At 30.4% G+C, this 16,503-nt stretch overlaps 3 protein-coding genes and 1 long non-coding RNA gene across 5 annotated transcripts in view; 1 reads left to right on the forward strand and 3 right to left on the reverse strand.

The window, feature by feature from the left end:
- Positions 1-5,521, reverse strand: part of LOC103577093 (ankyrin-3) — a 14,269-nt gene extending 8,748 nt beyond the window's left edge. Inside the window, exons 1-2 of one of the 2 annotated variants that reach the window (XM_008557593.1) lie at positions 5,363-5,521; positions 370-2,507 (exon numbers count right to left, since the gene is read on the reverse strand). In XM_008557593.1, the coding sequence (XP_008555815.1) occupies positions 442-2,490 (2,049 nt within the window). In that variant the 5' untranslated portion in view covers positions 2,491-2,507; positions 5,363-5,521 and the 3' untranslated portion in view covers positions 370-441. Of the gene's footprint in view, positions 1-369; positions 2,508-5,362 lie in introns of those variants that run through there. The other variant, XR_008404315.1, reaches the window with a different exon arrangement.
- Positions 5,522-8,092: 2,571 nt separating this feature from the next.
- Positions 8,093-8,510, forward strand: LOC128668673 (uncharacterized). Its single transcript, XR_008404317.1, has 3 exons — positions 8,093-8,135; positions 8,219-8,350; positions 8,418-8,510. It is a non-coding gene; the product is annotated as an uncharacterized LOC128668673 (long non-coding RNA).
- An 871-nt stretch (positions 8,511-9,381) lies between these two features.
- Positions 9,382-14,478, reverse strand: LOC103577092 (uncharacterized). The gene is made up of 8 exons (XM_008557592.3): positions 14,475-14,478; positions 13,951-14,439; positions 12,874-13,026; positions 12,199-12,313; positions 11,960-12,113; positions 11,702-11,891; positions 9,760-9,876; positions 9,382-9,688 (listed from the first exon to the last, which is right to left on the reverse strand). The coding sequence occupies exons 1-8, from the start codon at positions 14,476-14,478 to the stop codon at positions 9,495-9,497; spliced, it is 1,416 nt and encodes a 471-aa protein (XP_008555814.2). The 3' UTR covers positions 9,382-9,494.
- LOC103577091 (uncharacterized) lies at positions 14,347-16,139 on the reverse strand. The gene is made up of 3 exons (XM_014442274.2): positions 15,800-16,139; positions 15,474-15,722; positions 14,347-14,974 (listed from the first exon to the last, which is right to left on the reverse strand). The coding sequence occupies exons 1-3, from the start codon at positions 15,920-15,922 to the stop codon at positions 14,966-14,968; spliced, it is 381 nt and encodes a 126-aa protein (XP_014297760.1). The 5' UTR covers positions 15,923-16,139; the 3' UTR covers positions 14,347-14,965.
- Between the last annotated feature and the right edge of the window lie 364 nt (positions 16,140-16,503).

The raw sequence follows: 16,503 nt of genomic DNA on the forward strand, positions 1-16,503 counted from the left end.
CCCTACCAGTTTTAACTTAAGCAGATCTTGAGCGAGCCATGCGCAAGGAAAATTCAACATGTTTCTGGCGCCAATTTTCTCCTAGAATTGAATAATAACTCCACCAAAATTCTTGTGTAAGGCTAGCATAAGACTTGTAGTTCAAATCTGCCACAAATATCTGGAGCGAGATCCATAGGCGAATGGTGACACTAGCAACCATCGAACTTGAGATCAAGTTTATGCAAGCTTTAAAAAAAAAACTGTTATGTAGGTAGAACACTAGTGACCAGGTTTGCGCAAGATTTCAATAAGAATTTTAGGGTAAGCACTCTACGCGTTCGCGCTTTAGGTCTGCAAAAAATAATCATCAACTATTTATCATTTATGAACAAAACAAATATAGCATTTATTAAAACAATATTAAAATTATTACATTTTACAATACATTTTGTCTAGAATTCAACCGCCACTCAATTCAGGCATCATAAGAAATTCATATTCATTGATTACATCTTTCAAATCACTATTACTAAAGCAGTCCATTATTTTACGCATACAAGGATACGGTAAGTTACCAATAACATTAAAAATAGTTAACCTATGAGCGTCATCTAGCAGTTTCTTTCTCACTACTCCCTTGTAGAAACATCCTCTGATAACATTTTCATACTCCGGGAACATGGATACATAATTCCTAGACTCAAGAGTTTCAAAAATCGTTCCATTTTCTAAAAACACAACTGTTTTATACAAATCAGCAGTTACAAAGTCGTAAAACGTTACGCCTTTATCAATAATTCTTTGCTTCATATGTACTATTTCTTTTTCATAAATCTCTCGGTACTTAAATGGATCCTCAGATCTATTAATCAGTTGATCATAACCACGTTGATTACGATCTAACCTCAAAAGTTTAATCTTGATAACGTACTGACTTACAAAATCAACAATTTCGTCAAGATCTTTATTAAAATTATCTACGTTATAATATCCATCTTTGTAAACAGCTTCAAATAATTTACGCTCCAGCATATAATCAATCGGAGTGTAACCGCCATCACACGTTAAATTCAAATCACTACCAAATCTGAGTAACAATTCGATCGACTGTTTCCGTCTGTACCAAAAAGCCTTATGGAGTAACGTCCGTCCATTTTGATCTTTACAATTAATGTCGACGCCATATTTAATTAATACATCAAAAAATTTGATAAAATCTTCAGAATTAAATGAAAATTTATTGTGTTGCGTAACAATATGCAGAAGTAAATTTGGTGATCGGTCTTTTAGTAAATCAATATAAATTTCATTGCGTATACGAGCTTCTAATTTATTACAGTACTCAATAGTACGTTCAAGTATGTCAACTTGAAGTTTTTGCGCGGCTGATATTAGTATAGCCTTAATATTTATGAAATCTAGTACAAGATTTTTATTACCAATTAAATATTTGAAAATATTACAATTACCTTTTATAGTATTGTCATATTTTCTGGGAGATACGGCTGCAAAAATGGATTTATAACCTCTGTGATCTCGGAAATTGATATCAGCGCCTCGGGTGATAAGTAATTCAACTATTTCTTCTCTATGATACTCACAGGCTAAATACAACGCAGTATACTCTGTTCCGAATGGTGTAATATATTTTTTATTGCTATCATCACCATAATCGAGTAATTTTTTGACAATATCAGTGTATCCGTAGACAATTGCTATGTGAATGGGATATAAATTATATTGGTCAATATTTTTAGGTGAATTACTGTAATAAAATTCATATTTAATGTCCATACTGGCGCCATTTTGTAGTAACATGTCAGCCATTTTGTAATCACCGATTCTACAAGCAATGTATAGTGCTGTTTGTGATCCAAAACGTGAATAATTTGTGAAATTGATATCAACATGACGATTTAATAAACTTTCGACTATTGAATAATAATTTTTTTGAACAGCAATGCATAGAAAGTTAACCGCGGCCATTGCGTGGTTGATATCGACATGAAGACATTTTGTTAAGACTTTTTCCATCAGTTTATGGTTACTGGTTTTTAACAAATCAGCCAGTAGTTTTATGTAACTTTCATCCGAAATATTAGTATCTGATATATGATCGACTAATAATTCGAGTATTTCTAAATTACCGTTTTCTATTGCGATATCAAATGAATTACGTCCATATACATTTTTTTTGTCTATTTCAGCACCTTTTTGTATGAGTAATTTTACTATTTCAACTTTGTTTAATTTAACTGCTAAATTTAGTGGGCTATTGAGATATTTTTCAGTTACACTATTAACTGGAGCGTTCGTTTTCAAAAGTAATTCTATTATCTCATCTTGGTTATATTCGGTAGCGATACAAAGAAATTTGTATCCGTTAAGCCATAGTTCAGTTGGAGACAATTCTAAGGAACTAATTATGTTCTCAACTTTTTTCAATTCTCCTTTAATTATTGCGGCCGTTAATCTATTTTGTAATTGTGTATCATTTGGTTTTTCCATTATTTATTTAAATTAATCTGAAATTTCAAATGTTGAAAATTAAGATAATGATAGAAGCAGCAATAGAAAATATAGTGTTTCTGTGAAAAAGATATTCTTGATTAAAAATCCTGATTGAAAGTCAATCGAATTTTAATTGGCCAATGAAAAAGTAATAGGAGCGTCCTCACAGATTCCAATTAAGATTCGATCGGAAAATAAAATTAATCTATTTGATTACTTTCGGATTGATGACAACCAAATCTGATTCGAATTTTTTATGCATTTTTTGATAGAATCTAATTTGTAATTTTCAATCGACTTCAATTGAAGTTAATCAAAAATCACGAAGCGCAACCTCTTAATGTTGATATTAAAAGCTTAAACTTTACCAGAATTTTTTTTCATCATCTTTAACGATATTTACACGGTAATTAAAAAAATTAGTTCTCTTTTTTAGGCCCACCCTATTGTATATAATTATAGATAATTTTTTGTGATCGAGCAAAAATACCGAAATTTTCGATAAATTACCGTAAACTACAGTGAATGTATCGTAAACTACGATAATAATTGCCGTAATTCGCAGTGGATTAACGTATCTTACGGCGAATTTAACATTAACGATGTATCGATCTACTATATCTGTAACAATAAGTCAACGTACATCACCCCGAACTACCTTAATAACGGTAATCTACCACGCACTACGGTATTCCCACCGTAATTTACAGTGTTCTTTTAATTCTTCGTAAACTTACCGTAAACTATGATGAGAACTGTAATTTCCAGTGGATTACCGTTTTTGTGGTGGATTACTGTAAACTTGAGTGGACGTACCGTAACGTCGGTGGTAATTGCCATAATTTATGGTGAATCTACGTATTCTACGGTGGATTTATTATACACCCTAGCGGATCCAAATTACGGAAATTTACCACATTTCGTCGTAAAATACGGCATTTATATAGCAAATTTGCAGTATTTTACTGTAAATTGCGACATTTTCAACGTAAGCACTGTATGTATTTTTATTTTTACAGTGCGATTTTTCACTGTACAGCATGATACCGCAGGAGTGCCGCAATTTTACGGTTAATGACCGTGCTTTTGACGTAAAAATGCCGCAATTCTTCCAAATACCGTAAATTACGATCATTATCATAAATTACCGTAATTCGGATAGACCGGGGCATGATCTGTAGATCTAATATAATATATTTTAAACGTAAAGTTGTTATAAATCTCTTCAATCTACCTACATTACGGTAATGTACCGTGAATTACGGTGTCCCCACGTAATTTATGGTGATATGTTACTTCTTCATAAGTATGTTGAGCTTATCGTAAATTACGGTGAAAATTGTAATTTTTGTAATTTTAGCACACTTTGCTGCAATTTCCCGGTAATATACAGCAAATATACCGTAATTTATAGTTATCTGTTGTAATAAACGATAATTGACCTATATGATGGAAATCTATCGAACTTAACCGTAAATTAGTTCGGTCATGGGCACTAACAGTTCCGAATACAGTAAATTTACGACATAGCCTAATCAATCTCTGGTAAAATTACTGCCGTGGGTGGTAAATTAGCGTGATTTACAATAGAGATACGGTAAATCAATGGTAAAACGGCAATACTTTTACGATGTTTTATATTAAAGTAGTTCCAACGTGGTATACTATAGTCAGAGTATTTGCTATAGACAAAAATTTAGAAGCCTGGCACACAGACGTTTACACATACACTTACATATTGTTAGTTTCAGTGATCTCACAACGTTGCTCTGAGTGTTTATGGTATCAGTATATGTAAATAGTATTGCGCTTTCTAATAATAGTACCTATTATTTAATTAAAAAGATGCCCAAGCAATTACGTCATAAATATCAATTTATAAAAAACGAAAATTTATGTATGAAATTGTCTTTTAAAAAAGTATCCTATTTATTAATTCAATTGTTTTTTTTATTCATAACTAATTCAAATAGTGATTTTAATATTTTAGTTACTCAGTCGAATTTGACTAAAACCGTGAAAGATTTGAATTTCCCGCTTTTTATTCTACACTATTTCAGAGAGCGTTGCGCACGGCGTTGCCAGATCACTATAATTTGTTAAGCGAGCAGGTTGGAAATGGATCGAAAATTATTTTTCTTAATTATCATATCTTGATAACAAAACGGTGAGGTGTTACTTTTATTTTTTTAACTTATTCTAAAAACATTTTTCAATACACTCCGACTTTTTTTTCCAATTCTGTCGAGATAATTTTTTAATGTAATAAAAAATAGTTGGAGGGACCGGACATTTTGCATACTTTAAATGGGACATGACCCTCAAAATCGCGAAATTTGTCTTCAAATATCTCACGATCTAAACGGTCAAAAATTATGAAATTTTAGGAATTCATAAATAAAACTATTGTAAGCCTGAGAAAAAAATTCAGCCGAATCTGTCGAAAAGTGGTTTCATGCTGGAACTACCTTAAAGTTTAACTGTGGTACTTCCACCATAGGTACACTATATTCAAGCAACGTTTTTTGAAAAAAATGATTGTACCAAGATTAAATCTCTTGAAATATTCGTTATTATATAAAAAGTCTTTAGTATTTTTTTCAAATTGTGTAAATGAATAATTAAATATAAAGACAGAAAAAAAAAATTATGCCAATACATCTTTTGTTTTTTAATTATTTTTTTTTATTTTTCCACATCATAAAAATTTCAGTAGTTATTTATCAGACAAATCAATTTTAAAGCAACAATAGTTTTTTTATGCTGATATTATGAAAAACGAATAATGTATATATTTGAATTAGTATTATTTTTATCATTGTTTAAAAAATTTAATAGATATATTTAATAAAAAATTTTATTTATTTACCATGTAAATAATTTGTATAACTGTTATATTCCATTTAATTGTCCCTGAAATGATCGAACAGAAAATATATAAGAGTTTTATAAGATGTTCAAGTAAAATTTCTTAATAACAGCTGTTTTTGTAAAATAATCAGAACAATAACACTGTACAGCTGACAGTTTGGCGGAATCGATAATAATGCAATAAGTACATAGCTTAGTGGAAACTCTGCGTGACGCTAAAGCGCCGATGCTTTATGAGGTTGGTATCTTAGCGACGAGGGATTGACTAACATCGGATTCGCTGACTGATCGACGGAATGATGAGGTTGAAAAACCAGATTTCGGTAATTCTGAAAGCAAGACCCCTGATAACACGAGTTGATCTTGAAAAAGTTGGTCATTCATTAGTTTCCGACCAACTTGACGACAAGTTATTGACAACTTCAGCTTTTGCAACTTTTGGCTGCAAGTTACCGCCAACTTTCTCAGAAAGTTAGCGCCAGTATGGAGCCGCAACTGGAATGCAAGTTTCTGAGGAAATTGAAAGGAAACTTACCGTCAACTTATGATTGCTAACTTTTGCAAGCAACTTTTGCCACCAACTTTCTCAGAAAGTGACCGTCAACTTTTTGGAATTACAACTTTTGCCACCAACTCCTCAGAAAATGTCTATCAACTATTGGAGGTATCAACTGTTGGCGGTCAACTTGGTGTCCAGTTGCGGCTGCAAGTTTCTCGTCAGTTTCTCGCCAACTTGGCTATCAGGGTACCCATAGGAATCATCAGTGTATAGAATTATACACTGTAAAAAATAACCGGAGTATGTCCAAGTGGTGTAGGTTCCAGTGAACACACCAACGTAACAGTGATATCCCATCTAGAGAACATGTAACGTAACAAATTCAACATAAATTTTACATTCTGATGATATTAATTGTAATGTAAATGCCACGTCGAATTTGTAACGTAAATGTCACATTAAAATCATATGCATGTTACTGACCAAGTGGCATCATATTGGTGACCTAAATGTGACGTTATATTTATATCGCATACTAACAATAGCTTTACATTCTAGATATTACCTCAAAATTACGTAACAAAATCGACTTATAAGTGACATAATCTTGGTGATTCTATTTTATCCTCATATTTACTTTTATGAATTTACCTATAAATTGTTAATTTTTTTTTGTCGCAAATGATTTAAAATAATCACCTTATAAATTCTAATGTTTATGATCCAACTGAAAAAAATTGACACATTTTTTGTTTACTGTATTAAGTTAATATTGAATTCCGGTTCAATAACTTTTGTCTTTAAATTTTAACGAATTTTTGAATTTGAATTTGTGTGACTCCTTGAGATTTATGAAACGTCTAGTGAACTATCTTGAAAGTACGTCATCTGAGTTATATTTACAAACACTGAGTTGATGAAAAAGTGCCAAGAGTTCGTGTCATGTTAGAACTTAATTTTTAAGAAGGTACCCTGCTTAAAAAATCTTATAAGATCCGATAGCTTCTTATAAATTCTCATAGAAATTTTATGAAAATGAATAAGTTCTACTGAATTTTATGAGATTGAATGGGAGTTATTTAAAAAAGTTATTTTCTCATAGATTCTGATAAGAAATTCTTTATAAGAATTTATCGGAAAATAAAAATGTTTATGAAAAGTGAGTTTTTATAAGGTTGGATGAGGTAAAACATTCACGAGATTTATAGGAATCTATAAGAATTCCGTCTCAATAAGAACATATGAGAAAACAATTTCATCAGTAATGATGGGATTCTATAAGAACATAATAAAATTTACAAAATTATTGTTCGTATGAGAATGTATGAGGAAATGATTTCGTCATTAACAACAGGAATCTATAAAAAAATAATAAAATTTACGAAGTTTCTGTTTTAATAAGAACATATGAGAAAATTATTCTGTTGCTAATAATTGGATCCTATGAGAAAATAACAAAATTTATCATTTTTCCGTTCGTATGAGAATGTATGAGGAAATGATTTCGTCATTAACAACAGGAATCTATAAAAAAATAATAAAATTTACGAAGTTTCTGTTTTAATAAGAACATATGAGAAAATTATTCTGTTGCTAATAATTGGATTCTATGAGAAAATAATAAAATTATTTTCCCATTCATTCTCATACAGAGGTAAGAGTGGTATAAACTTGTACCCATAGAATCTTATAAGAAATTGACGCATTGCAAATTATTTTCTTATAGATTCCCATAAGAATATCGCCTGCAAATTTACGTAAAAATAATAAAATTATTTCCCCATTGATTCTCATATAACAACAAGAAACAAGACGTGTACATTTCCAATTGATTCTCCTACGAAATGTAAGTATGACTCATTCCTATTCATTCCGATAAAAATGTGAACATGTACAACAAACTTTATATAAGAATGAATGAGACGTAAGTTCAAGGATTTGGTAAGTTTTTATCGGATTATGCTCGGATTTGAATATATTCTCATAGGTTTCAATATGGACTATCATTTTTCGATGGGACACTTTGCCGATTCATTCTCATAAAAATTTTTTTATGAGAATCTATCGGATTTTTTAAGCAGGGTATGTCATAAATTGTCTTGTCGTTACCGTGGTATTGATAAACTTCATTAACTATCAATTTTTTTCGAACAAAATATTTAATTCTTGTACTTAATACCAGTCTTAACATTACAGTCAATGAATATTATCAGATATATATAACCAAATAATTACAGTTTTTATATAAAATGAAACTGTCAGTACCGTGTCGGTCAGTACCATGTAAAATAATAAAAATAGCATATAGTAATAATAATATAGGAATTAAGGTTTCTACAGATATAATTTCTATAGGAACTCAAGAAGTATTACATCATCATAGAAATTGCAAATAATTCTGTTAAACTCAAAATAATAAATCATCTAGCGAGAATGTACTTCAGGGAAGTTCATGGAAACACATACGTTTTTTATGGTGTCAAAAACGTGAGGCTTTTTGTTAATTTTCTTAATTTTTAGTCTATACAAGATCTTCTTATGACTTTTGACGTAGTGCAAATTCCTATGGGAAATCATCGTGCAAATTTACATGGGAATTCATACTCAATTTCCATATGGATTTGAAACGCGTGTGGATTCGCATAAAATTCATGTGAGTATCTATATCATCTATGCTGAATTCCTATAGAAAACCATATAAAAATTCATCCGAAAATCCCATGTGGGTTACAGAGAAATTTAGGCTGGATTCGCATACGGATTTTTTTGATAGGGAATTTACCCTGGTTCCTAATTTTTACATCGTGTAAAAAAAATTCGTTCCAAAAAGATTCCGCATGTGGAACTTTTGAACATGAGACAGATTAGAACTTAAAATGGAACTTTTTTGAAACGTTAATAATTTCAATGTTAAAAAAAAGTATTTATGAGCAAATGTAGAGTCCAAAAAGAATGTTCTTGAAACTTGTTTGGATTTTTTTATAAGCGGTTATTTTCGTTCTATAAAAAATTCTAAAGGAGTGAATTTGAACTATTTAGGCATGCTTCTAGAACGTCTTTATTTTACAAAAGATGCAAAAGTAGTGATTTTGGAATGTTTTTGAAAAATTTTCAAGAACGTCCTTTTTCTAACGTCTGTCTCATGTCCAGAAGTTCCAGATGCGGAACTTTTTTGAAATCTTTGTGGAACGGATTATTTTTACACAGCAAGATCCCCATATGGATTTAATATGGTGGGAATTTTCATCGGAACCCATGTGAAAATCTACATTGAGATCTATGCTGAATCTTTTTAGGGAACCATATAAAAATCATTCCGAAAATCCCATTCATCATTGAAAAATCTCATAGAATCCAATAGATTCTCATAAATTCCGATAGAGATCTTATAACAATGAATAAGTTTTATGAGTACTATGGTTAAGTATAGGGTCTTATACATACAGTTATAAGAATCTATTGGATTTTTTAGGCAGTAATGTGGTTTACAGAAAAATTGAGGCAGGAATTCCATGTGAATTTTTTGGATCGGATTATTTATTTGAACTTTGACTTGACAAATATTAGCAATACATAATTAATTGTAACAACTATTATCATAGAAAATTTTCACTTCTTGTTTGATTGCTATTTAGAGTATTGGTGATATAGATCGTATACTATTAGCCATTGCTGAAAATATATAAGGATTTGTTTCATGTTCAGTAATCGCTAGTTGTACGATAGTAGAATTTTCTTCGACGATTATTTTTTTGTCTTTTGTATCATTTATATTATATTTTAATAAATAAGGTATATTTTTCATTTCTATCACTTTGATGTACCCTAAAAAGTAATACAAAAATTATTATTACTATAATTAGTGGAGAAAAAATCAAATTTAATAATTGCGTTACCTGAATTTATACCCAGGAATAAATTATTCCCGTGCGTTATTAATGACGAAAACTGAACACCTCTTAATTTATGCTCCGTATAATTTCTTCCACTCGCGTGTATCAGTAAATTGATCCCTAATTTACAACACACTCATATTAAAAAAATAATAAAATGATACGAATTCAAAATTTATTATTTTTATATCTGAGTTGAGTTTGAAAGCTTATGGAGCTTTAAGGATTTAATTTAGGTAAATATCTTATAAGAACTTTTTCGTAAGAAATTTTATGAGCAACAAAAAAGCTTGATTAATGTTTGTTGATATATTCGATATTGCAAGAGATATTCGCATTTGAAGGAAAGCACTTCTGATAGCGAGGTACATATTTTTATAGCTTTAAAATCTCATTGAGTTTAAAATATTGATCATATGTAAAAAGACATGAGGACTTTTCTTTAGCTCTTTAAATTTCCCACAAAAAAGCTCTTTTTGCTTTTTCTGTGAATTTGATATTAACAGCTTTAATAGTGTCTTATAGATGTGAGTAGTGTATTCGTGATTGAGGTTGTGGACACGAGCCTAAGGCAGGTGCTAGAAACACGAGAGTTTTTTGACTATAGATGGCAGCACATTAGAATTTTGTCGAGGATGTAGAAATAATGAGCAGATGTTTATTACACAGATTCTGCTGACACAGATGTATTAATGATCCAGATCCCGATGATTCAGATTCTCGACGATACAGATAATCAATTTCCCAAATCTCGATAACATAAATTGCTGTTCTTACTTACCGACCGTAGATCATAAATCACAAAGATAATGTTGATCTCGGAATTCTTTATAGATTTTCTTGGACTGTGACAAGCCTCGGTTTTCTATATATTTTCTATAAAAATTACCCTGAGTCAGAATTAAAACAGTAGTTTGAGCCTCCAAAGCCTCAGTTCTTCTGATGTTCCAAGCCTAGAGCTCCAAGGCCTATTATAGTTTTAATCTGTAACTTCGAATGAACTCAATTCTTTAGCATGACATTATTGTTATAATAATATCTGTGTTCTAAACACATAAAGATATTTTCAACTGATCGTGAGCGTCCGAATAGCAGTGAGACAGTATTTGGGCTTCATATTTGTTAGGTCGTGGTTTCGAATCCCGGCAGCAGCAGATTATTTTTCAGCAGTTTTTTTCAATCTCTTTGGCAGTTTCCGTTATCCAATACATCATTCGTATTTATTGGTCTCATAAAAAAATTAATTAATCATATACTAATAAGTCGAAGGCTCTAATTATTCAATTCAAATTTCGAATGACAGCACTATTCTATTCGAACGCCTACTTGTATAACTTTAGCTATTAATGTTAATATTTTAAATTTTATTATTTTTTAGCTTACAACAAAACATTTATTATTAAGAAATTATTTTTGGAATTTTTAAATTTCAAATTTTTTTCGATCATAGTGGCCATTTATAATTAGTGGCTCCCTTTTCCTTTCTGTTTCTTTACCAATTGTACGAAATCCGATGAGAGTCTCTCGATCTATAAATTTAGGCTCTGAAGGCTTATTTTACATTTTTAAAAAGATGATTTGAACCTAAACTTGGTAAAAGCGGACAAAGTTACCACGTTTAAGTTCAAATCACCTTTTTAATGCATGAATCTTCATATTCTGAAAAGATGATTTGAACCTCCTCACCCTCATGTAGGATTTGGAGGCTCAAATCACCTTTTTAATTTTGACTTGGGTCTGGATATTTGGTATCTGATTCATCGAGATCTGGATCATCAATACATCTGCGTTATCGGGATCTGAGTAATAGCTATCCGATCGAAATAATTACATACATCACACTGCGCATGCTCAGTAGAGGAACCGAAAAAAACGACGGGTAGGGATTTAATTTTATATAATCGAGAATTTTGTTTCAAGTTTTATGAACTAAAATAATACGAACCATGAATAGCGAAAACAATAGAACCAGCTGAAACTGAAAATTTTTGGTCTTTTATCATCGCATCTGATAACGGTTTGCCGCCATATGTGTGACTCTGTTGATAATAATGTACACTGCCTGTTGGTGAATTTGAACTTGATATATCGTGCTTTTTTAATATTTTGAATTTATTGACTGAGACTAATTTCGGCTTGAAAAAAAATTATGTATTATTTTTATTAGCTTTAAATTTATAAATGTATAATATAGTTGTAATACCTGAGCTTGATATACAAACAAAGAGCAAACAGTGTCACCTTCTAAATCAATTGAAAATTCAAATCGTGATTTTGGTGATTCAGTTTCCTGGTCATAATAATATTCTACTATTTTACCACGGGATTCGATGAAACAATTGTACATTGTACTTGAGCTATAATCATAAATTTTCTTTTTTTTCTTTTCTGGAAAAATTTTCGATAGTGAAGTTCAATCAATTTATATAGATAAATATATACCATATGTGATCTGCTAAAATTGGTTGATCCATAACGATTTGGGTTTTTTTCTGTATGTCCCAAAATTGGACAATTTTATCTTGCGATAGAGACAATGCCAACAGAACTTCGTTATCTATAAATTTGTTGACAAAAAAAAGTATATACCTTTAATAATATGTGCATCGAATTTTTGGATCGATATCTCGAATTATTGACTCGATCTATTGAATTTTAACATCGATATACCGAAAATCCAAATAGATATCTGAATTGCTGACATTAATAGTCGTTTCGATATCTCGAATTTTAAAATCGGTATATCGAATCATTGAACCGATAAATTATATTTTTATATCGATATATCGGAAATGTGAATCAAGTTCTCGATTGTTAAAATCGATAAATAAAAATATCGAATCGATAAATCAAAATATCAATTCGATACCTCGAATTTTGCAACCAACGTATCGAATCTAAGACACAATTTATTGAATTTAAGAATCGTTATTTCTATACATCGATTCTTAAAATCAATATATCGAATATTCGAATCGATACCTCGAATCTCAAATCGATAAGTCGAAGTATTTATGCGATATCTTTAATTATCAAATTGATGCTTGGAAATTTTCAATCGATATTTGAACTCATATTAATCATTTATAATATCAATTAAAAATAAATAATAATTACTCCCGCTCCAAAATTGAACTTGAAATAAGCTCGTTTCATGTTTTCCTCCAAATAAGGTCTTGACTTGAAATTTCGGTTGGGGAGCTTCGTTATCTTCAGTAATTTGGAAAAATATAATTAATCCCTGTCCCGTACCAACAGCCAAGAAATCATCTAATTAAAAATTTTAATTACTTTTCAACATTTTCTTAAAAAAATTGAATTCGCAATTTTTTAAGTAGTTTAAAATCGTTCACTTAAAATATCTTATTAACTATCGAAAATAAAAAAAAAAAAAAACAATTTCTTACTTCTTGTACATTATAAAATTCTCTACAAAAAAGTACTTGTTACTTTTTCTCATCAAATTGATATCTAAAGCCCGAGAACCTTTGCAAGGTCAAAAGTTCGAAAATAAAATTTTCGCTTCACAATTTTGAGTCAAAAATTGAAAATTAAAAAATCTAGTTAAATATCATAAATATCGTCAAAGCAAATCAATACTATTTTGTAGCTCATTAAATTTCCTACAAAAAACTATTCTACTCACGGAAAGTAAATTATGGGAATAGTTTCCATAATTTTGTAAAATTTTTTCTTATCCCAGTGTAGGAATTACGATCATGAATTAGGGGAACAGTTCCTATGATTATAGGAATGTTACCCATAATTATACGGATAGTTCCTATAACACTAGGAATAGTTCCTATAATTATGAAAACGATACCCATAACATTATAGGAATAGTTCCTCTAATTATAGGAATGGTTCTTATACTTAATAGGAAGGCTTTCTATAATATTATGGGAATGATTCCCATAATATATAGAAGGTATTTCTATAAATTATCGTATCTATTCCCATAAATTATAGGAGCCATTTCTATAACATTATAGGAATTTTTACCATAATATTATGGGAATTGTTCCTATATCATTATGGTAATATTTACCATAATGATATGGGAATCGTTTCCATAATATTATGGGAACTGTTCCCATAATGCACAGCTAAACTTTCCATAATTTTTTTTCCGTGTACTTTTCCCCTTAAATTCAATATTTCAGCTCTCAGTACCCAGTCAAAATTGAAACTTACGCCAAGAATCAATACAAGTGATATCCGGAATCCTTAAAGGATCGACTCCCTTATCAGTAATTTTGTCCACCTGATTAGCACTGGATTTTTCAGTAAAAAACATCTTCCACTTATGAAAAGATCTAAAAGTACGGAACCACATCTTGTTATCCGTAACTTGATCAACAACTTTAATGTAAAAGGACTCCATAGATTTGTGCATTATTTCATGCAAATAATTCTTGTGCACATAATCACGTGATGTTTTTTGCCAATTGTAACTATCAATTAGATTATTGATAATGCTAAAAAAATAATCACTTATATCTTGGCACCGTATTAGAACGAATGGATCATCCACTTCCTTGAATATAAATTCCCATACTTCAGTTGGAAATTCTGCGGTTACTTCCATCGGTTCGTCAACTTCCATTGCTGCTCTAACAAATTTGAATGTCTTCGGGACGTCTGTAGCGAAATTATTATCTAAACTGAGTGAGTGATAGCTTACTTACCAAGTGTATATCAATCGTTATCACAATTACTCATTAGAAGCTCGGTAATTATTTAATTGTCAGGTGAGTAGACAAATTATCATTAGCCATTGTCTGATTATATTAACTTTTATATGAGTAATTGAGTAGGAGTAATCATATATATTTTTATATTGAGTGTCCTTCGGCTTCAATCGCTCATTTTATTTTTAATCATTACTTTTATGTTATAATATTAATTTGATTTTTTTATCATGAATTTTTATTCAATATAAATTATCAATATGATTTTTTAACTTCCCGCTTAGAAAATCGATGATTTTAAAAAATTTCGGAAAGTTATTGTTTTCGCCCCGATTTTCGAAAATCGAGTTTTCATCAGTTGTCGACGATTTGAGGTCCTAGGAAGCTATTCTGACTATTTTCAGAATGATGTCCGAGTGTCTGTATGTGTGTGTGTGTGTGTGTGTGTGGTCTATGACATTTTAACTAATGAATTGATTTGGATGTTTAAGGCGGTGATTGAAAGAGCTTGTTGGCCGTCAACTTTCCTGAAAATTTCAGATCATCTGATCACGTAGACTCGAAAATATTGGCGAATTACGAAAAAAAAAAAAAAAAATTTTTTTTTTAGTTTTTTATTGATTTTTCAGAAACAAACACATACAAAGAATCATTTTTTCATGTGTGTTATCTAATAAAACTTCTTATTCATTACTAGAAATTTAGGTGAGATTTTTGTTAGAAACTAATGCAAGAGTTTTTCAAGAACACATGTCAACATGACGCAGCAGATTTTTTCAAGATTGTCTTAGAAATAATCATATATCGTGACAGTCATGGAAATCAAATTAATTTAATTATAAAAGTGATTTGAATCAACTACTTAATATTAAGTAAAATTAATACAGCTATACTGAAATGTTTTTTTTTTTTTTTTTTTTTTTTTAACGTGACGAAAAGTTTTTTACTTTACGAATATATAGTTCAAGTCAGTATGATTATTAGCTCAAAATTTGATACTTTTATACTTATTATATTAATAGATACCTTCAAAGAGAAACCTTCGAAGCACTCGCCTTTATGTGAATCGGCTGACAAAATAACAGTTGGATAAGATGGATACACAACAGAATTTGAATCATGCTCGTACTTCATCCAGTTTAATTTGTCATCTATTGTGATAACAGAAATATTACCTTCTGTATTGTCTGGCATTCCATAAACAATATTAACCAAGTCTTCAGTTATAACCACAGGATTCAGTCGATCAGAAAAACACATTTCTAGTAACCGCCGCTATTTGAAACGAAAGATATAATTAATTCATAATTTTGTTATTATTTATTTATTGCATTGTAATAACAATAAGTTACCGTGTGATTGTGTGCAATCGGAACAGCATTCATTGTTGAAGAATTCAGGATACTGATATTACTGCACTCAATTACACTTACGGATAAAAAAAACTGAATAGCTCTCTTTACAAACGTCATCATATTTTTTTCAAATGACTTAAATTTCTATGTAAATAATTAGTTAATTGATATTCATTTTTATTAAATTATGAAATAAAATCAATTGATGGAAGCTCGTCAAGTACGGGTCTTTGCTCATTTACTTTACTCTCGTCACTAACGCAATGGTATCAATAAACAAATGATGTTACTACTTACGAGGTTGGATAGGATACGTGTCCACTTGTCATTTGATTGTTGCGTGAGTTACCAATTAGTATAATGCACATACACTCATCCTACCTTTACAATTAATAACCACTCCTGACTATTGTTGCGTTGCACAAAATCGATTTACGGGAAACTATACAGAATTTCTTCTCATGGAGGTATGGCAATCTTCAAGGTAGAAAATTTTGGTCGGTGTCGTATACAACCCGCCATTATCTGACTCACTGAATTTACTAGAGTCTGATCTGGATGATGTTTTGCCTTATTACAATCATGTCATACTGCTTGGTAGTTTCAATATTAACATGAGTGTTGTTAGCCCAAAATCAGATGGATTTATGGAATTCTGTGGATGTTTAGGAATGGACTTACTTAACTATAAGGATACTCAT

The sequence above is a fragment of the Microplitis demolitor genome, chromosome 9 (genome assembly GCF_026212275.2).
Source record: "Microplitis demolitor isolate Queensland-Clemson2020A chromosome 9, iyMicDemo2.1a, whole genome shotgun sequence".
Taxonomy (NCBI): Eukaryota; Metazoa; Arthropoda; class Insecta; order Hymenoptera; family Braconidae; genus Microplitis; species Microplitis demolitor.

Excerpts from the sequence above, each read along its gene's own strand:
- LOC103577092 (XM_008557592.3), bottom strand. Across the intron at positions 11,892-11,959 it reads TGTTTGTATATCAAGCTCAG|CCGAAATTAGTCTCAGTCAA; the intron begins GTATTACAACTA and ends TTTTTTTTCAAG. Across the intron at positions 9,877-11,701 it reads TATTGTTTTCGCTATTCATG|GGATCAATTTACTGATACAC; the intron begins GTTCGTATTATT and ends GTTGTAAATTAG.
- LOC103577091 (XM_014442274.2), bottom strand. The coding sequence starts at position 15,922 with ATGATGACGTTTGTAAAGAGAGCTATTCAGTTTTTTTTATCCGTAAGT. Across the intron at positions 15,723-15,799 it reads CGATTGCACACAATCACACG|CGGCGGTTACTAGAAATGTG; the intron begins GTAACTTATTGT and ends CGTTTCAAATAG.